This window comes from Calonectris borealis, chromosome 7, assembly GCF_964195595.1.
Source record: "Calonectris borealis chromosome 7, bCalBor7.hap1.2, whole genome shotgun sequence".
NCBI classification, from domain to species: Eukaryota; Metazoa; Chordata; class Aves; order Procellariiformes; family Procellariidae; genus Calonectris; species Calonectris borealis.
The window spans coordinates 16,732,890-16,754,805 of NC_134318.1; the positions used below are offsets into that span (position 1 = coordinate 16,732,890).

General features: G+C 41.5%; 1 protein-coding gene across 1 annotated transcript in view; it reads right to left on the minus strand.

The window, feature by feature from the left end:
• The window catches only part of ZMIZ1 (zinc finger MIZ-type containing 1), a 312,000-nt gene that overhangs the window by 4,640 nt on the left and 285,444 nt on the right, over positions 1 to 21,916 (minus strand). The window contains exons 13-21 of the mRNA XM_075154379.1: positions 21,125 to 21,311; positions 17,577 to 17,787; positions 16,256 to 16,361; positions 15,758 to 15,918; positions 15,355 to 15,422; positions 13,422 to 13,490; positions 12,640 to 12,887; positions 9,497 to 9,660; positions 3,498 to 3,746 (exon numbers count right to left, since the gene is read on the minus strand). Coding sequence (XP_075010480.1) covers positions 3,498 to 3,746; positions 9,497 to 9,660; positions 12,640 to 12,887; positions 13,422 to 13,490; positions 15,355 to 15,422; positions 15,758 to 15,918; positions 16,256 to 16,361; positions 17,577 to 17,787; positions 21,125 to 21,311 — 1,463 coding nt within the window. The remainder of the gene's footprint in view (positions 1 to 3,497; positions 3,747 to 9,496; positions 9,661 to 12,639; positions 12,888 to 13,421; positions 13,491 to 15,354; positions 15,423 to 15,757; positions 15,919 to 16,255; positions 16,362 to 17,576; positions 17,788 to 21,124; positions 21,312 to 21,916) is intronic.

The window sequence follows — 21,916 nt, forward strand, 5'->3', positions numbered from 1 at the left end:
TGATGCAGTAGCCACTTGTTTGTGAAAGTCTGTATTGCTGTTTTCACCTGTGAATTACACTACCATCTCAGTTAGGATTTCTCAATCAACCTGCCCATCACAAAGTTTATCAATAAAAAAAAGCATATTTCCTGGCTAGTGATGCTGATGAAAAATTCTCAATAAATGCTCGTTATGTGTGTTAGTTTCATGTAAAACACTGAATAAAAACTTGAAACATGCAGTTTGAGTAATATGTATTTGAGCTTTACGGTAGATCAGCAAAGACTGGTCTATCTGACTCGCACATGTCAGTGTGATGATCACCTGAAGGCTGCACCCCTACAGAAAGAGGCAGCCCTGTCCTTTCCTCACCCCTCAGTCACCCCCTAACGCCTCTGTGTGCTGATGTAAGCTCTGGGGCAGTGAGCTGGAGCAGGGAACTCACCCAGGGTTAAAACTAGCCCAGAAAGGGAGAAAAAAAAAAAAAAAAAAAGAGGAAAAAAACCAACTGAGACGCAGTACGGGGAGAGGAGTGGCAAGGCAGGTGGGTGAGCCCTTTTCCTTTCTGTGGCAGCAAGTTTACAGTGTTGCAAGTACTTACTCAACTACAGCATCACATGCAATTCCAGACATTTGAAACGGTCCGGGGCGTAACACCCCATGCAACAGAAGATGCACTAGTCTCCACAATGTTTTAAAGTATCAAAAGGAATAGCTGTGGGGGTTTTATTTTTATTTTTATTAATACTGTGTTTCAAACAGAAAATTTTGTTTTTCCAACCATCACTCAGATTCTTTTTGATCTGACAGATAACAAGCAAATCGTAACTCCCGGGTTGTGTACCAGGCAATGTTTCGGCTTTATTCTGCATCTTGCCATATCCTAGTCAAAAGTAAAAGCGTCATACATAAAAAACGGCAGGGAAGAGTTTGTAATAAACTCCCTTTATATTCAGTGTCGTGTTAAAGCAAAGACAGAAAAATATGGACTGCTTTAACAAACTTAATAGTAGGTATGAGAAATTCATTTTAAGTTGTTCTATGTTTTCAAATATAAAATTAAAAGCTTGACTGCATCACATTTAGCATGCAAATATTATATTTATATGCTTCTATTACTCCTGTGCAAATGCAGCTTCATCTTCTAATGTTATATGGATGAACATATTTTTCAATAAGCTAAACATGAAATGCAGAAGGAAGTTTATTACTTCCTAAGCATTTTGAAAAAAACACAATGTCAAGTTTACATAAACAGAATCTCCTGGAAGGAATGCTTTTCTTAAAATACCGCCTCCTTTTATTCATGGTAAAAATGCTATTGTCATAGTACTAGACTAAAGATATGAGGCTTTTAAATGTATTTCACCTGCTATCATAATTTTTTAATGAATACTTAGTACAGAAGCCCAAAAGAAAACTGTGGCCCCACCAAACGCGTAGAAAGTAAAAAATGGTCGAATTTGTCCTTTGATTTTACAACTCTATTCTGAAAAATTTAACATAACGTCTCTGAGACTCATTCTTGCATACAAGGGATATTTTAAGAACTTTTTTTAGAAAGGTGAAAGTTTTAAACAATATGCTCAGTGTCTCTGAAGATGAAGTCTTCTAAGTCTTGAGGGTGACCTCGGCTTGCCTCGGTCAGAGGGGCCAGGCAGCACAGCCTGCCTCCTGCCCAGCTGGTGTGAAAACCAGAGACCTCAGAAAGACCTCAGAGGAGCGCCGGGGGCTGCGCAGGGAGATGGGAGCAAAAGCTATGGGAATACGCTAGACTTAAAGGCAGAATTTGGAGAGGTGCACCAGTGCTCCTGAAGTGACTACCTGAGAGGTCTAACCAGTGCCTTTGCTGTCTTAGGTGTAAATGCAGATCAGCTGTGTCTGTATCTATACACGGTATATCCTTTAACCCAGGTTAAACCTAAGCCTGCATCACACTGAAGTCCTAAAGAATTAATGTGACCGTGTCAGTAGGGAGCGGACCAAGTTGCCCACGTACAGTCCCCTGTTTGGTTTGCTGCATGGGACCTTATTCAGCCTGGTTCCGTAACACAGCCACCGAAAGTTAAACCCATTAAAATAATCCATCTGATCATGATTGAGCTCACAGGTATTCCAAAGAACTATATTCCCCACACTGTACAGCACTTGCCTCCTCATTTAGCTAAGATAATTTCAGCCTCCCATTAAGAATCCAGCATGCCTCCATCAGTGATAACCACGGTACTGTGATAAATGTACAGGTTTTTCTACTTTGCTTTTCACCGAGGAATGAGTGCCTGACCCGTAACAGCATACTTCATGTTGCTTAAATATTTGAAGAAAAAAATGACATTTTTATTTCACCTATTAATATTGCTTATATGGGGTCCTTAAGGGTTCCGAACTCTAACTGCCACACGAACTATCGTTCCCAAAGGATGTGCACGTGACTGTGTTGTGTGAAACAGCAGCACTCTGGTTCAGATAGAAGTTACTTCACTGGACACTGTTCCTGTAACTGGAGCATCCATCCCTCCCTTAACCCCTTCCCTCCCCTCTGCGAGGCTACCTGCCAGGACAGTGCTCGTGTGTGACAGGGAAGACATAAGTATACAGCAACAGTAAATACAGATATAATCTGAGGCACAGAGGTGCACATTTCTCTGAGAAAATTACACTGTGCAGCAGCAGACTTTAGAACAGACAGAAAATATACATACGGGAACGCACGACTCAAACAAAAATCCAATCCTAGTGCTAAGGAATTTATATTTCGGGAGGTAGGTGGTTAACCAGAGAGAGACCTCAGATAATTCACTTCCGACTCCACTGAATGGATGGTAAGAGACGGAAGATTACTTTTGGCCTTAAAACTAGGTTTATCTTTGTTTAGTTGTGAGCTGTCTCCCATAGTGGCTAAGGAGGCAGAAGATGTCCTGGTTGTTCATTTTCCTATGTGGCACACCAGGAGGAAGAACTTGTGCTGCTGAGCTACCTGCACGAGCGGCTATGGATGGCACATGCTTTTGGCCACAGGGAGCAGAGACAGTGCCACGGGGTGGGCCAGCACAGATCCCCCTCCCACTGGCCAGGGCATGCTGCAGGGCTCAGCGTGCAGCTTGCTTGGCAGAGCTCCGCCGCAGTCAGAACCACGCACAGCTGCGTCCTTCCTCTTATTCAGGCACTGTGATGGCTTCAGGGCCTAGATGAGCACACGGGAGCCCCTGTCCAGCGATGAGGGGGGAGGTAGGAGATGGCTCCCAGCCTGGTACCTGAACTGCCGTCTGAAGAAATGCCTGCCGTGGTGCTAGGAAGAGGCTATGGCTGCATGCCACGCAGCCGCTCAAACCGTTCTCCCAGCAAGCCAGGAGCGCCCTGTCACCTCGGCTGTGGCACCTGCACCCATGTACCAAAGCATGAAAGGATGGCATGTGCTGTGGAAGCGGCTCCCCGTCCCCGCGCCCTCCCGGCCCTCCCGCCGCGATGCGAAGCACACGCTATGGCAGGCAGATGATAGTATGACACAGACTTACATCCAGCGAGGGCTCCGGCATGTCAGGTGCTCCCTGTCCACCAGCCTGACCCTCTAAGGCTGAGGAGGGATTAAAGGTCAGGTCACTGTGTGGATGGTTGCTAGAAGCGGCCGGGGGCGGCTGCCGGGACTGCTGGGTAGGAGGCCCGCTGTGATGTAATGGCTGCCCTGACTGGCTGCTGGGGTGAGGGACGTGCAAACCTTGCTGCATGGAAGTATGGGACTGATCAGTGCTGCCGGGATGAGGGATCTGCGGAGGAGGAAAAAAGCAGGAAAAGAAAGTGAGGCCACAAGGTACAGTGCTCGCGGTGCCTGACTCTGTAACCGCATGTAACAAAAAGAAATAACTTAAATTAAAAAAAGACACACACAACAAAGAAACCAAAAAGACCCAAAAAAAGAAATAAAAAAGCGCAATCGGAAAAGAAAACTCCATATCCCAATGCTGGAGGAAGTGTTTCAGCTCTTTGAAGGTTATCTGTAAGGGGGAGATACACACATTGGATTTGTGCTGTTGGTTTGCTTCCTTGTGATGTGGGAAACTGCGCCAGAAGATGCAAAATAACGAACCCCAAAGAGGAGGGAAGGAGGCTTATGGGTGCTGCTCAGCATTAGCGAGGCAGATACTTTTGCCCTAAAAAATTCCAGGAACGAATGGAGAATTTGTTGAATAATGATGCCCACGCCAGGAAACTGATTAACCGAGGAAACGCATTTCTGCTCAGCTCCCTTATTGGGTAGCTTCCTGACACCACTGCCTATTAGTGTTTCAGCTCATTACAGACACCTTGCAAACACCAGCCTTTTCCCACTCCTCCCCTCCTTTTCTTTTCAGAATGCAACACCCCTTTTAAGGGCTGAAGATTTTCCTCGCTGATATTCACAGGTTCTGATGGTTGACAAAAAACCAAGTCGGCTCAGCTAGCAAGCTCCCCACCCATCAGCAGAGCTGCTGTAGGTGGCTGCATACCTGCTGACTGCAAACTACAATGCATTAGCTTAAACTAAGCTCATGATCACACTTGTATTTTGTATTCATGCCGTGGATAAGTTCTCTAGCAAAAGCTTAGTATTTTTTATGTTTTGCATGGGGAATAAGCTACCAAACCACATGCATCTTCCAAACCCTATTTGGAAGAAAGGGGGAAAAGGCTTTCTCACATGACAGAGAAGCAACAAAAATGCACAAGCCCAATTCTTCCTTCTGCTGCATGTCGCATTTAATCTAGTGGATTCTTTGGGGCTTGACCTTGGTGCCATGAGAAAGAAGAGTCTGAATGCTTCAGAATCAGATGTCTCATGTTAATTGGGTATATGGAGAAGCAAAAAATGTAAACATTTTTTGAGGAATGCTACATATTGCCACAAAGTGGAGCTGAAATAAAAGAACAGATACATACAACAACAGCATGAAATTCATCCAGCCAAGCCAACAGAAACCAGCAGAATGCTATGTCAGCATTGACCCTTTCATATCACAGTAAACCGCAAGGTTATTTTAACCTTAGTCTTCAGTTTTGGAAAGCAAAAGGGAGGTTATTACGAAACTTCATTAAAATGTTCCCACAAAATTTAAAAAAATTACAGAAACAAGCATTTAAAAAAAATACATTTCACCACTCTTATGAAAACTGAAACCTGAATACTGATCCATTGGGACAGTCATACTCAGCTACACGGAAGTCCTTTTCAATACTATGGTAGTATGAAAGTTGGTGGAAACGAGCAGGATCCTATCTGCAACACCTCATTTGGGCCTCTTTCCCATATGAGAGTTTAAAGTAACTGTTAAAAAGCACTGATACACACTCTTCTCCCTATTAGGGTCACAGTTTGACTAATTGAGAAGTATTCTGCAACGTTATTGTTGTTACCTTAGGGGTAAACTTGTGCAAAATCTGTGCACAGACCACATCTTAATGTAAATCAATCTGCAGCCTAAAAACTTTGCAAAAGTCCAAGTGAAAGTAGATGTCTACCCAAACAGTACTCTTTCCTTCTTCATTCATTAAGGACATGTGCAACAGAAAGTGTGGAAATTAAGAAAGCTTAAGCTTAATAATAACAAAAAGTAAAAAGCAATTTAAGACAGTGTTGCTAAGGTGGGAAAGCAGTTTCCAGAAAAAAAACCAAACCAAAACAGGATCTTGAATAGTCTTTTAAATTTATCCCTGAATGCACAAAGCAAGAGTCATACTGGCATGTTTATATCAATAATTATTTAAACGAAGAGGCATTCATATGTTCTCAGAGATATTTCAAAACAAATAAGCAGGTTAGAAATTCTACATTATGTTTATATAGGCAAGTATTTTATATATATATATAAAAAAAAATATTTAGTTGATAAGGCAGTATCTTGGGCCCTGAGATAACTGTTGGATAGGGCGTAACTGTTCATTGTAAGACTGAGGGCCACCAGAATCTTAAACAGCCATCGCAGGTTCAAAATCCATCAGACTTAGGCCACAGACTCCACCAGCCTACCTGTGAGAAAGCAAAATGCTCAGGACTTCAACATTTTTCTGTTTGCATTCAGCTAACTAATGATAAGTTTGCCACGGTGCAAAAACATTCTAAGCAATACACTTAGGGTACGTTCAGCTTGCATCTGCAACTCCCATAATTTTATTTTAAAAAAACTAATCCACACTATGAACGCAGAGTCTAACGAAGTTGCCTTTGTTTACATAGCAAGGTAATTCCATGTTTTTAGGAGCGTAAACTTTAGCACTCTTAAAACATTTACAATCTATAAAAGAAAAGCTTAGAGCAGACACCACTGCATCTTCAGCTTAATAGCACAAAACAACACAACTCTTTACAACCCCAAGAGTGACCTCTACGAGTGCCGAGATGTACAGCGGTAGAGCAACGGGACCTCCTGGCTGCAGAACAATATTCCTTTAATCTCAGGAGAAAATTGATAGTGAAAAGAAAGATCAGCAGGTTAAGTCGATGGTTTATATCTCTCTCCGTTACTGGGGTCATAGTTTTACCAAGTCTTTTGCTGGGTTAGCTGGCGGAACCACTGAAAGATGCCATCCTGCCCTGCTGCTGTTCTCGGCCACTTTTCTCATCCATGCCTTTGTCATTGGGTGCATCCTTGCAGACATGCAGTGAACTCAACTGGGGAATTGACATGGATCAAAGCTAAACTCCCCCCCTTCCCTGAATTAATTTTCAATCACTACCCGGATCCAGATCACTTCATGGCTGCAGTAACACTTGTGCTGGTGTGAGACAGAGGAAAAGTGAAAATAGAAACAAGAGCGATGACTTTTTACAGTGACACCAGCTCGTATCACCTCACTGTGTATATGAAACCGTAAGTGTGATCATCCATCACTCAGTCATGTACCACTCCTTACACTGTCTGCGATAAGCACTAAGCTAGAGCTAACTCTGAATTCACCTTTGTCTAAAACTTGTTTACAATTTCTGAAAACAAACATGATGCGATTGTGGCAGCTATTTTGTAGCAATCTTGCACTGACATAGGAGCATCTGTTCTACAGTTCTCACAACACTTCACACTGGGGAGGAGGTATTCCTTCTAGCCACGTTTCAGGTCTTGATTTTTTTCTTCTTCCACAGGAGCAGAACAGCGGTGTTGAGAGAAGGTAGTTCTGATGATCCAGCCCTGGTTACCCAGTCCTATTTCCATTGGGCAAACATTGGAGGAATCAACTTTCTCTGCCTACCATTACATAAGAGCCACCGCATAAATCTTCATAACAGGAAAATTAGGAACTTCCTCACCAGCATTCAGCTCCAGTTAGAGACAGACCTTGGATCTAAAAGGACCAAACATCTGATCCTGACTCACTTTGTAAACACGAAACAGTCAAAGTGAATAGTAGATGAAAAGAAAATACACCTTGAATGTGTAAAAAGGAAAGACAGAAAGCCAGACAAGAGCACAGGCAACATCTTAAAACCTTAGTTCAATTACACAATTTGATTTATAGTTATTTTCGTACAGAGATGTCTGTCCAAAGACATTCAGCTACACAATTTAGGAATGTGTTAATGGCATGCATTTCTCTAAAAGCAGTAATTTTAAAGCTGCCTTTCCTGAGTGTCTGCTACAAACAGTTCATTTTTGAAAGAGAAAAAGAGGGAAAGAGGAAAGCAGAGACTTTATAATACTGAAAAAACTATGTGGGAGCACTAACAGTCCTCAAATGTGGCCTGAAGACTATGTGGCTACATTGACAAGGTCAATCTAATTCCCTCGTGCTAATAGACCTGAAAACTGATCCTCATTAGAGAAAATCAGCCATTGACACAAAGTAGGTGGAATCTGCTTTAGTGCCTCTTCCCGTTTCCAAACAGCATGGCTTGCGTATCATGATAGATGAAGGAGAAGTGAGGCAAAGGTTTACTTTAATTGCCAGCTATCATAAGCAAGTATCAGATTTGCTACACACTGGCCCACAGAACCAAAAATCTATTAACACTTGCCCAAATACCCTCTTACAGCTCTGGAACAGGCATAGCCTTGAGCAACTTTCACCTTTGCTATCATCTGTGAGCAGTCCCATTTTCAGAAAGCCACAGATTCTTCACTTTCGTATTCAACCACTTCATATCCTACCACTTCAGCAATTTCATTGAGGCAACTACTGTAGCAAAGAAGTCAAGAGGCAGGTGTCAGGGAATGGGAGGCAAAGAATAATTCCCTGTGGCTTTGATTCAAAGGAAAGCAGCTGTGAGTGGTTCAGGTTGGTTGTATTTCCCCTCACTACTATATTCTAATACTGTATGGTTGGTTTTGATGCAGATAATTCAGATTGCTCTTTGAGCTGGGTATGTGGAATTTGCCAATGTAAAATTAAGTTTACAGCATGTTTGTTCTGTCCTTTATTAGTCCGTAAAGTGGTAAAGTAGTTACGGTTTCTGGTCTCTTCCTTTGCAGACAGTCTTGTTGCTTGGGCTCTCTCCAAGCTATACTAAGAACTCTCTCTCTACTCTCTTCCTATTTCTCACCATCCTCCTTGGAAAACCCACTGCCAGCTAGAGGAGACACTGACTGAGTAGGCTTTTGCTGAGCATCTGCTACCACATTTCCTCATTACATTCTGAAACTGTACTTCCTAGTATTCACTAAAGACACGGCACAGATGACTTGTCAAGTTAAACATCCTTCCTGTGCAATAACAGCACACTATAAAGCCCCTGCCCTGTAACTTAAATGAGCATAAAAGGATGTATACATACACACCCCCCACAGAGTTAAAATAGATGACTAGCCATGCCTAAGAGCTAAATGCTGCCGGTAGCTTTTCTATCGCCTAGCTGCTGCAGTACTGCATTTTCTGGAGATATATGAAGTTCTGTACACAAAACTCAGTGCTCTGAGCAAGCTGCTTTTCCAACGCACAGTTCTGCCTCTCCATCTGAGACCCGAGGAACCTCCATCTTTTAGTCTCTTACACTGATACACACTCAGACCAGTGGCAGCATCTCTCCTTGAAATGTACAGGCTTGTCCTATTCCCAACAGCTTAAAGGTGCCTTTCACGCTACTTCGGTAGAATTCCCCCTCAAAATGCTTTGATGCAAATTTTGCCCTCAGGGACAAAACCAGGGAAGATATTGTCCCTGCTCTGAAGTCAGTCAATGTCTTGCTGTAACAAGCTGTCCGCTGAAGATGGATATTCATGGACCCTGCTAGCCTAGAAAATGAAATCTAGTTTTTTTCAGGTGTCAGAGCAAAGCACAACGATTAATACAAGCACACCAAGCCAGGTTGTCGCTTTCAGATAAACAAGCTTAAGTGACAATTCAAAAAGCTCAGAAATGCTTCTCCAAAAACTCGAAAAGACCAGAAACTAAAAATGGCATTTTTGGCATTTCTCAGGACTACTCTATTTCACAAACTTCCAAAGTGAGGAATCCACAAAAAGTAAAAGCAGTTCACCAGGCAAGTCCGTTATGGATGAGAGCTCCTTACCCCCAACAAAGGAAAATCTAGGTCCACAGCACCATTACTTACAGATTCCTGCATGGGGTGACTGAGAGGTTTGTCGAGAGCTGCCATGCTGCTCGGCATGTCTGGGGGATGTGACAGCTGTGGCCCATGCATGAAGTCATTCATAGACGTGCCACCGGGATTCCCGTGCGGGAAGTCAAAATTGCCATGACCTTGGTAACTGTTGCCTAAAAGAGAAACAGATGTGATATGAAAGAAACTATTTGTTTCCCAACATTGATCTCCCAGAGTGTCTTGTAAAAGCTGTGCGGCATGGCATCCTCCCTGCACAGCACAGGGCAACTGCCATGCTGAACGTGACAACACGGTGCTCCCCACTGCTGGAGCGAACTGCAGGAACAGGGAGGAAAAAAGGGCACTCAGCTTTCAAATACTGACTGCTGTAACAATTCATGTACATGTTGTATCTAATTGAAAACTGCTGACATTTTGAAAAACTACTGTCAGGTACCATATAACCTTAACCAAGTCGAGAAATGAAAGGGATATTAAATTCTATGGAATATTTGCATCCGGAAGCACTGACTGCCCAAATCTAAAATTATTTATAGGACACCTGTGTTACTTACGTCTATGCTTCTACACACTCAGTAAGCTAACTGACAGAACTGTATCAGGAAGATGCCACGGTACCAGTTCATAGCACAGCATCTATTTTACCTCTTCTTCTGCGATATAAACAGGCAACTTCCATTAAGATAATGCAGAAGAGGCCTTCATGTCTAATGGGGGTTTGTGATGTAATTCTCCTTGCTCCCACACCACCTAATAAAATTCACTTGACTGTCTGCAAATACAACATCAATTTCCCCTCTTCTCATTTTCAGAGTTACAAACGGGCTGCCTGTAGCCTGTGCTTCAGCATGTGGATATGCATGCTCATAAAGAAAAACTAGTGGATGTTTGAAATCCATCTAACTTCAGCCTGAAACGATGTTCTCCAAAGCACCAGAATTTCACACCAATTCTGAATAAATTATCTGGATTTACCCCCACACATCTACCATCTAGCAACAAGCCTGGAGTCCCCTGCTGATCTGCAGGACAAGTACTGTATGACCACTGTCGGTATGTTTTGATCCGTCCCACCTCAGCCCAGTGATCTTCACTTGAATTCTAAAGCAAGCATGTATCCCAATTCAGGGATTTTACTCTCCGTATTTTTTCTGTCCAGATCCCTCTGTTAACACTTCCAACTGAGATAGCAACGCTGGTGGCTTATTTGCTATGAACAGCAAAAACTGAACTAAAGCCACTCAGCTATTTCGTATAAGCAACTGAATTGGATGATACTGAGCTCTGAAATAATAGAATAGCTTTGGAGCTTGCACGGAGAGCCTGCAGTTCGTCAGCTGAAGTACAGCAGCTTTAAATGTTCAAGTCAAGAAGGGAGTCTGACAAACTGAAGTAGCTGCATCATTTGCTCTTTAGCACAGCTTCACAACCACAAGTTTAATCTCAGAGGAATAGAAGTCATTAGCCACGTAAGAGTAATTTCTCAAGGAAGTCAGGACTTTGATCTATCATGTAAATACTGCAGAGCCTTACTAATTCTCATTTTGTTAATCTGCAGACTGGGTGAGTCTTGCCTTGCTTCTCAGGAAAGGTTTAATAGCAGAGAGCTGGAATAAGGTCTTGTATTACTAAGTACTTGTTATATTTGCAAATTAAACTTCAGTATGCTTACTGTCAAACCCAAATAAACAAACATAAACCACAGTAGTAATACTACTACCACTACTTTGCTCTAGAGTACTGTTAATCAGAGGACATTACCTAATTCTTAACACTATGTTTCAGCGCATGTGTTGCTGGAGAATGCAGGTGCAAGGCAGTATGCCCAGGGAGTTACAGCCGTGCAGCAGAATGCCCTTCTCTGGGGCAAGAGTTGAGCCACATGCTCAGGGATAGACCTATAAAGACATTTAGGATAATCTGGTGCTCTGCATTGATATGCCTATCGCAGAGGAAATAGGAGAGAGTGGGTTTCACCTGCCACTGATGAATCAGGGCTCCGAGAAGCCATGGCTACCTCTGCTACAGGATCCACAGGGGAAGGCAGGGAAATAACAGTCTAGGCAGCAATCGTTACCCAAACCCTAAACCCCACTTTACGTGGCTACACTGTCCGTTCCTGATTATGAGCTAGAAAGATGATGAAGAATAGATGGCTCTGTTCTCATGCTCTGACTGCACTTCACTCCTACTAAACGAGTGAAAAATTTGTGATTCAGAGCTCTTGGCTTTGTTATAGTAATCATTCATCTGTTTGAAAACCTAAAAAGTTTTATCATCTGTCATCAGTTTTGCAGTCATTGGAGCAAATTAACCACATTTTGCATGCAATCTATATTTTTCTTCAAACGCCTGCAAAAAGCACACATATCACCTTGTAATCAATTTGGGGATTCTGATGGTGTGAACAGTTGGTCTATTCCCAAAGCTGAACTGAGTCATATCATACTACTTGCAAAAGAAACAGTCTCTGGTTTCATATTTTCAGAATTTCACTATAATTGAGTTATTCACAATATACCAGTCATTCAAAAACGTATCTCCACTGCCTGTATTTAGTTCCCTGTTTCTCAATCTGGGAGCACATGGGCACAGGAACTCAAAAGTAATTTTCTAATGCAAAGGTGTTTGCAAAGCAGCTAAAATCTCTTTAAAAGTCATCCACTTTCTGGGTGGCTTACCAAATGTCACCCACCTGGCCACAAGTTAAACTTAGTGGCCCAAGTAGCAGCGTTAATGGGTCAGGTTCTCTACTTCGTAACTTCCGTAGCACTAGGAGTCTTCACTTGAATGAGAAGGGAACAGAAGGAAAATGGACAGAAAAAATGAGGAAAGATGTATATTGTGGCAGGCCATGAATATGTAAGGTAACATACAATGTTTGTTGATTCAGGGAGGGCTGCATGGCAATAAATATGACAAGCACCAATTTCCTTACTAAAATATATTGTCCTCTAAACAGGTGAATCTTGAATTAAAAGACTGATGCAGAATTTCAGAATTGCAGCCATATAATTTGCTCTCCTTATGCATCTCTCTGAGAAGCAGCACTGACATACCTGAATCACAAAGCTGACTGAACCACTTACTTCTAGAGTGACCACCTGGGTGCACACAGCTGTAAAACTAACCTTGGTTACCATATTCAGTGGAGTTGTTGCCCCCTGGAGGAGGGGGTAGGGATGGGTAAGGTGACGGGCCAGGACCCAAAGCTGCAATCATCTCCATCACATTTGGCATGATCATCTGGCTTGGACTCATGGTCTTAAATCTTTTTGAGGGAATGCCATCTGGGTCATCTTTGATGTGAATATCTGACTTTATAGGGACCGGCCTCCAACTGCAAGTTGGATCAATGGTAACTTCTTCAAACTCTGAGCTGTAAAATAATGTCAAAATTTTAGCACATTAATGGATTTTTTTTTTTTTTTTAAATCAATTCTGCTGAAGTTTCCATAAGAATCTGCATGGTAACACATGTTCTGAAATGCTCTAGTATAATACAACCTCAAGATCTTTCACTCCTCAAGTGTGTGCTGAAAGCAAGTTTTAAAAAAGGCAACTGTGAGAGCACATTTCTGTGTTTATCCACACAATGAAATCCAAACATATCTATGTGGTCTGCCACATGTGAATCAGAGGGACTACTTGTAAATACAGGAAAGCATTTAATCCTCCATTCTCACTCTTCCCTCTGCTTCATTGGTGAGGCTGCCATCAAGAGATAACCCAAACAACATCTATTAAGTACATGGAAACTGATTCACTGTATCACTAGCTCCGCCAAGGAGCCATGAAACAGAATATTCAAGTTCAATCACTAAGACCTACTTTGGCATGACTATCTCAGTACTCATGAACATATCTCCTAGTTGCTTAGTCTTGGATATCAGAAATGAGTAAGTTCACTTACTTTTGTATAGCGTTCAGAATACCCCACATATACTGGTCAACCTCCAAGCCCTCCAGCAGAGCAGTTTTACTAGAAAGGAAAAAAACCCCCAAACTTCATGTTAGAATATTGCTACACATGTGTAAAAGAGGGATGGAAGAAGGATAGGTTAGTGATGAAATCAGCAGACTGGGATCCACCAACTTACTATCTGTCACACGTAATTTAGGAATGATTTGGGGCAAACAGTTTCAGTTCTACATCTGCATTACCGGGATAATACTATTCTACATCAAATAGATGAGATAAAGATACATCTACTTGTGTGTGTCCATAAGCTGTTCACATCCTTTAAATAATTTTTTTTAGTGAAATATATTGCGAATTTAAAGGCTTTTCAAACATAGCAGATCTCTCCTGTGAACATCAGCTAGCACTATTTTTTTTCAGATTGGATCTTTCTTTTTTTGAGCTACACAGTAATATGATTTGAAAGTATTACAGCTATTTTACTTAAGATCAGCACAGATGGGGACAGAACAAAACAAAAACGGAAATGATTTAGTTATGTAGGCACTTAGATCTGAATGAAGGTGCTCGTACTTGGAGAAATGGGACAAAAATTTTGGCCTGGATATATGAATACATAAATTAAGAAGCAAGACATCCAATTCTTGTGGTATTTTTAGCCTAATTTCTATCTAGAAGATAGAAAAGATTCAGATAGTTCAGAGAAAGCACCTGCACTTTAGGATATGTATCAGTCATGGATAATCATCGAAACAAGCTCGTCTCAACCTGCAATGTCCACAGAAGCAGACAGAATGGACCATCTCCACTCCTGTTTATTCCTAACATTGGCTGGCGCAGCAGGGATTGAACTGGAGACTTGCAGAGATAAAGTACAAGCTGTTACAGCTGCTTAAGCTAAAGAGCCCTACCTCCTCAGCTGAGGCTGGAACAAACTCGTAACCCTGTGGACTGAGCACAGTAGGCTACAAACACTGAACAGGCCTGATCTGAGATTCTTTCTGCCCAGTTAAACGTAAGAATGGGCAGTCTGTAACCACTTCAAAGCTTTTTGTTCCATTTCTTCTGCAGTATACTAGCTCTCTGGTCAAAACATAAGGTTGAAAGTATGCCAAGGTACCCCTCTTTTCCTTTAAGCAATCACTCCAAACTTCTGCTCCTTGGGAATGTTTTACCTTTTTTAAAATCAGCCTTATTCTGGACTAGAACCTTCCTGCTTTCTGCTCTCACTTTAATTTGGACTTGATGTTAACTTTGACCTTGGAGGATCCAACTTCATTTCCTACCTAATTACTAGGAAATGTTGCAGTCTCCAAAATTCCCCCTCTCCTTGAACACTGTCATTAACTGCCTATCTATGTGACTCAAAGTATAGTACCTGAGACAGTTATTTGGCATCCTTACTTAATGTTCAGCTGGGTGCTGAACACTTTAGTATCTACATATTTCAAGTTCAATAATTTGGGCATTACAACATTAAAATTATACAAAAATAACTCTAGAATAGACTATCTGTTCTTTTGCCATGGCATGTTGTTGTCTGGTAGTTGCTTATACTTCATAATCTAGGGGAAGACAAACTCCCAGTTTATTCATTTATGTAGATATCTGTCTTACCAATGTAAATATTTGAGCTTCCTTTGAACTCCACACAACCCTTTGATAGCCTGTAATGAGAGCCTGCAGATGATGTATTTTGTGAGAAAATATCTGTTACCTGTTTTTAATTTCTAATAGTCCAGGGCGTTCCCTCAATTTATGAAATATTGCAAAAATTCTCATTGGACTTTATGTTATCAGGTGAATGTAATATATACACCTTATTTCCTAGCACTTCCTTTTTCTCCCCTCCATGACCTTATATATGATCTGAATTTGGTCAAATCGTGTACAACTGCATTTCATGTAGCATGGTTGCACTTACTTGCATACCGGACACCTCCAAGTTCCTCTTTCACAGTTCAGTTGCAAGTAAGATTCCAGATCAAAGCACTAGGTATCAGAAAGAAACAAAGAAGGAAAAAACCAAACCAAACCAAACAAACAAAAAAGAGGAAATCAAGTGAAAATACTGTATTAACTGAATCAGTTGGACAAAAGTAAAACTGCCATGAACAAAGCCTGCTAGCACTGAAAACTAAACCAAATAGCTTACTTTCTCCCCCTACGTTAAACATATATTATATATATAGAGAGAGTTAATTATTTAGGTTGATAGACACAAAGAAATCCCATTTCATTAGGCGCTCTCATACGATAACCAAGCTAAAGGTACTGTAACAACACATGGCTGAGAGACTACTACCAGGCCACTGGCATCTACTCACTTGTACATGCTTGCAATCGTGACCCCTTGCTGGGAGTTGAATCCGCCGGAATGTGATCGGACACTTCAGAGACACTTTAATAGCGGTTTGCTCTACTCCATCTTCTCCATTTAGTGTTGCGTTGCCAGAGGAAGCTGCTACGCTACTGAAGTTCCTCTTTACTGTTTAGGAAGAAAGTATATGTATGTGTGAGAAAACACAAGTGTACTGCAAATTCTAATGTAGAAATCTGAAAGACCAATACTTCAACCTTTAAGGGCCAATTTAACGGACAATTTATCCACGTAGATGTGTTCTGTGTAATTTAGAACATTCTCCTGAACAGACAAACCATCGCATGCATATCAGCTATACCCTCAACTAAATATAGTGCCATATAAGCACTTAAAGCAGCCCTAAATAAATAAAGAATAATTCTAAACGGGGCTTTTAGGTAAGTTATCACAACTGAACATAGACATTCTGGAAAGTCATCATCCACACAAAATGAAAACTCACTCTTAGTGATACAATGTTCTGCTGGGAGGAGGCGTTTCTTTAATAGACCTTGAAGTACAGAGCGAACTGATGGCCGGTGTACTAACTGCAACACGAACAAGTGTGACTGAAAGAGAACGCATTTTGTTACCACGAGAACCAAACACACAGGGTAAATACACTGCTGAACAGAGCTGCATTCTTCCCTTGGATATGTGGCTTCCATAAGAGCCTGATGCTTAAATAGGAAAGCTGGTTCTGCTCTGCTGCGCACATGCGCTCCCTTAGGGATATTCTGCACGCTGCGCAGTATGTTGTTCCGTGCTTCAGGAGCATAACGTATACAAGGACTTTAAAAAAAGCAAATATTTTCTGCATTTTCCCCCTCCTTAATATTCAGAATACATACGGCTGATGTATTCATCTCTGACACCAGGGTTTATTTTTAAAACCCTGGATTCTTTGACACAGCCTAGCCTACCTGCCTGCCCTCCGACTATGTTGGAAGTTGCAAAAACGATTTGCTACTGATGTGTCTGGAACCAACTGAATCTTCTTCCCCAACACACAGCTCGTTGTGGATTCACCCGATGATGCTCCTGCTCTTAGCCACCAGATAAATGACATTATGCGGAGAAACATCAGTGTGAAAGTGAAGCAAAATGGGTGGATGGCTTCTTGTCAAAGTGCCTCACACTGCGACCTTGGGAGAGGTAGCAGCTTGCTTTCTTGTCAGTGACAACAGAACAGTCAAAAGCTCAGACTGTATGTGTGCAACAGTCTGCATTAAAAATACAGTACTTGTCCCCAAGAGTAACTAAACCATGAAAAAGGAGAAAGGGGAAAGTTGCATGGTCTAGACCGCATCATGGAATATGAGTTTTTCATCTGAAAAGCTATTTGAAAAATCATCCTCACCACCAATGATTATGGTGTTGATGTTCTCATGTCAAACCAAACACAGTTTAATACCCTAAGTAAATGAAATTAGTACCGGACAACAGTCTGCATCACAATAATCTACTTCTACATTAATACACTTTAGCTGCCTTGTTACACAGGCACATGCTAAATAGGTAGGAAATCAAACTCCCTTCCTCCCCTAGACCACAAGCCTTTTCAGAGACATCGGAACACCACCACTACATTCTGCAATAATTCAGCAGCAAAAATTTCCATATTAGCACTCTGACTGTCTCAACATCATCAAACAAGCACCTTACCAGAAAAATGCATGAAAAAAAATGAGACTAAGGCTCTTTCAGCTAAGGCAACATTTGCAAACTGTACTAAATAGCAAACTCAGCATCAGCAGCTGCACTTGAGAGCTCAGTGTACTTACACAACAACATGCTGTGACTGTAATTTGAATCGTGTTTCTTCCTGGCTGGCAGACGTGCTTTAGGTGCAGAGGTTTATGAGATGTCTTGTTGTCACCACGTTCGATGGTAAGTGGGGTTGCATTAACGCTGACCTGGACTGAAGCTGGCCAGTTTGTGTTCATTTGTCTGTCTTCATGGTGATAGCACTTGAACTGTAATTCCAAGTCAGACCTGTACAACAACCAATAAATCTTCCTTTAACATTGCAGAAGGAGGTCGTTTTGATGCTAGGAACGCTTTTTCTTTATCAATCAGATTATTCTTCTAGAATTATTGCCAGTAAAGGATATAACATACTTTCTTTATAAAAGCCCTTAACAGAAGCAAGTCATGATGAATTAATGATGCAAGCATGCCACAGAGTTGTTGTTAATATTTTACACTTATAAAGGCATTTCCAAGGGAACATCTCAAACCACTTTGCAAAACTAGACCATGGAATGATCCTGCAGAAAGAAAAATGTTAACATCAGGTAGGTCTCTCCTGTGTGTTAAGAGTTAAGAACAAGAAAGTGATATGCTGTAGTGGGTTGTGCGGGAAGACTCTGGATTCTTCTCTACTTCAGAGCATTTAAAAGAGGATTTGAATGAACACTTCTCAAACAAAATACAGGTACAGCTAATCCTGCCTTGGAACAGGTAAATCAACTAAGACAAAATGACCCCTGTATTTTACCCCCTGTATTTCTGTGATTCCAAATGAACACAGCTGTGGATTAAATCTACCCAATTTAGACCTTCTTTCAGAGCATGAATTCCTCCCACCTCTCCAATAATAACTTCCACACACTATTTAGCTCCTCAAAAATTAGTTTTATAACACCTCCAAAAAAGGAAGAGGCTGAGATTACGTTAATCACTAATTAAGTGGGTAGAGACTATGACTTCAATTTCATACATGGATGTTAACCTTGTGTTAGGAATGAGTAATCTGCAGAAGAAATTTAAAAGAACATGAAGAACTGAACTGAAATGTCAGGATTCTGCTGTTCATGACAGTAAAAGACAGCTGAATGTTTATCTTTTATGCTAGGTGCTCATTTCTTCATCTTGCCTGAAGGAAGATATCTTTGTAAGATCCATGAGCAACAGCTCATTCAGGAAATCCTCACCTCAACTGCCGTTTTCCTTATCCAAAACCAGAGATTTCAATTCTGACTTAACATCGTCTTTTCCGGATTTCAAAATATCAAAATTTAGCACTGGATAAAAACTTTTTTTTTAAGAAAGAAGGATATAGAATACAAATCACCTGACCTTTCAAGATAATCATCTATATTAAGTCTTTCCAGACCTTTTTTTCAATATTTTATTAACAATTTTTTGAAAGCTCTCTCTGCAAGATCCACTGGAGATTCTCACCTCAGGAGAAGACACCGCAGTCACCCAAACCCAGGGGGAAGCAAGGCTTGGTACCCCTAATATAAAAACCAAGCAGATTAAGTGTGTTCCCGAGGACTCTGAGGCGGCCTGCTGAATGTCACAGAGCAATGACAGAGCTAAGGAGACTCTCATGTTCTTAGCATGCAGTGTCTCCACGGTGGGATGCTATCAATAACTGAGCAGTGCTAAGACTGAACCAGCTTCAAGGCGACATTTTCCTTGCCTTCAACCTTTCTGTTTCTCGTAACCATGAAAAGTTCCCAGCGGGGAGAAAAATAGTTGCATTGCTATTCATTATGTGTGTACACATGAGAGGTTTTGCCGAATATTTTAACTGGCAGACAAATATTAAGAATTGGCTCAATTCCACCATTCTCTATAAAACTGAAATCCATCCACACATGTGACTAATTCATTTTTCTGGAATCCATCCAGCCCTAAGTTAAATGTGAAATTACTTCATTACAGGAACATCCGTTCTCCCCACTATTAACAAGCTTTTCAAAACAGCAGACCTGAGCACAGTTTACCTATGAGTCTTCATTAAAATAATTTTAAATAAAGGCTATGTGTTTGGTGAGCTAAGGAAGAAAGAAAGAACAGATATTAAGAAACAGCCTCATGCCTCAGTGCAGCACTATAAATCTACTGAATGAGCCAGCACAATCCCCAGTAGTGATTACTTATTAATAAGAACCGGCAAATAACTGCCAAAACTCCCTCTGCTGTGAGTACTCCACAATAATGAAATGCAAGTAAGCAATAACTGACCTCAAAGTTAAGTGTTAATTATTGGATGTGGTCTGCCTGCAATCTCCCTCCCTTCCAACCCCCAGGCTACCTTGGGGTAGGGGGGCACCGTGGCAGCAAGGACTCCCGCATCCCGCATCAAGCCTCAGCTTTAGAGCCAGAGTCTGTCCTGAGGGCAGGGAACAGAGCGCACTTCTCTGCCCACCTCACGCCTTCCACACCATGAAAATAGAAGTCTCAAGTGGATTCCAGTGAACGGGAAGAAGATCCTCACAGGGAAAAAAGCTGAAGCTACAAGTTATCGCTCCCATTAAGGTTAGGGGGTATGTGGTCCAGGCTCGGGAAGAAACTGAAAGTGAGGCAGGAGTAACGGAAAATCTGCTTAGGATGCTGCATTTTACCATCTCAGCTGCTACACCTGTGAAACAGCCTCCATACAAGATCCTGAGCAACTAACCAGCCTCCACAGTGCACAAAGACAGGCTCAAACAATGTAATCAGCAGCCAGAATAAACACTGAGATGCTTTCTGAGAAAAACAAAATGAGAAGACAAAATTATTCCGTGGTATTTGAAAATACACAAATAAAAAAAATTAAGGCTCTGATTGTCATTTGATCTAAAGCCCTTCCATGAGCGTGGTGGAATCAGGACGTAACCTGGAATCACTTATGCAGATCTACATTAAATGCAGGAAAGTACCACCTAGGAAAACTATTCCTCTGTGCTGGAAAGTAGTACTTGCTGTAAGTGAAAATCAGAAGCTTTTGTACGTGGAAAGCTATGCTCCAGTATTTCTGACCTGTCCTTACTTGTGGAGTCATAGAAGAGGGGGAATTTAAGAAGTTAGTTTCTAAAGTTTGGAGGATTTAAGCACTTGTCTTTCCAAATGATTTTACCAACCCTCTACATCAGGTCCTTCATTAGTGTGTTATTTTTCATTACCAGATACTTAGCACCATTTAATTTAAGCATAAACTGTAACAGCCCTGCATAGTTACTCCTGCAACTAACATTTCACAGGCCACAAACCACCTAGGACTTCAGAGTCTCCCAAATGGAAGTTTGTACTGGTGTCGGTCGTGCATGTCCCACACCCGTTCCACCCAGAGCAGAAAGGATGGAACAGTTGCAGTGATTTTTCAAACACTGCATGCCAGATGCTATCAGCAAGGAGATGCAACACAGATCAGGAAGCACTTTAGAACCTATTGTTTCTGGAAAGTGACAGCTGAGAGTATCTGTGAGTTTAAAGGGCATTTTTCCTACCTAAGCCAGAATTTTTAAAGTGAAGTTCATGGCAAACCTAAATGAAGTTCATCTGGCCTCCCACTCCTCCATTCTGCAAGACTTCCTCGCAGCAAGGCTGAGCTTACCTCCACATCAGCGTCTGATGAACAGTTGGCCGTAAGTGAAAGACATGGTTACTGACTGCCAGGTTGTGTTCCAGCCGGAAAGGCTCCAGTACAACACCATCTCTCACAGGAAACGTCAGACGCAGCTCATCGTTGTGGTTGGCTGGGATCGAAGAGGGAGAGAAAGTGTGAACTTTCCCTTTAGCATCTGCAGTGCAATAATAATGTGTATATTTATACAGAATAGTAACAAATGGAACAGTGATTTGCTACTGGGTCTAACTTAGCAGGTTCATACACACAAAAAAGAAAATCACAAGTAACTACATCATCTAAACGATACGAGGGACAGGGCTCAAACTGATAGTGATGGCAAACCAAAGTCTTCTATTCTCCCACACTTAACATTAGGACCTTAGCATACCAGCCACAAACAGAAACCAGGCATGGCAAGAATTCCTGTTTTTTATTGCTGGATTATTCCAGGCTTACTCTGGACAACAAATCTCTTAATTATGGCAAACTGATAATGCTTATTTTCCCCACTTTGAACTGGGATCAACATTACCTAATTAGTTCCAACAGTTTCATCAGCTGAAACTATACAATGACCAAAGACACTGGTATTCAATTACTATCTGATCTCATAAAACGAGGTTTTGTGGTAACTTACAGCCAATCTATGAAGTCCAAATGTCTTTAAATGCTGTATTCTTGCCCAAATAATACTGCAGGCCACCTTCTTCTACTTCATTTTTCAGCTATCCTGAACTCCAAACACCAGTTACAAAGTGCTAATGCAGCAGCAGTTAT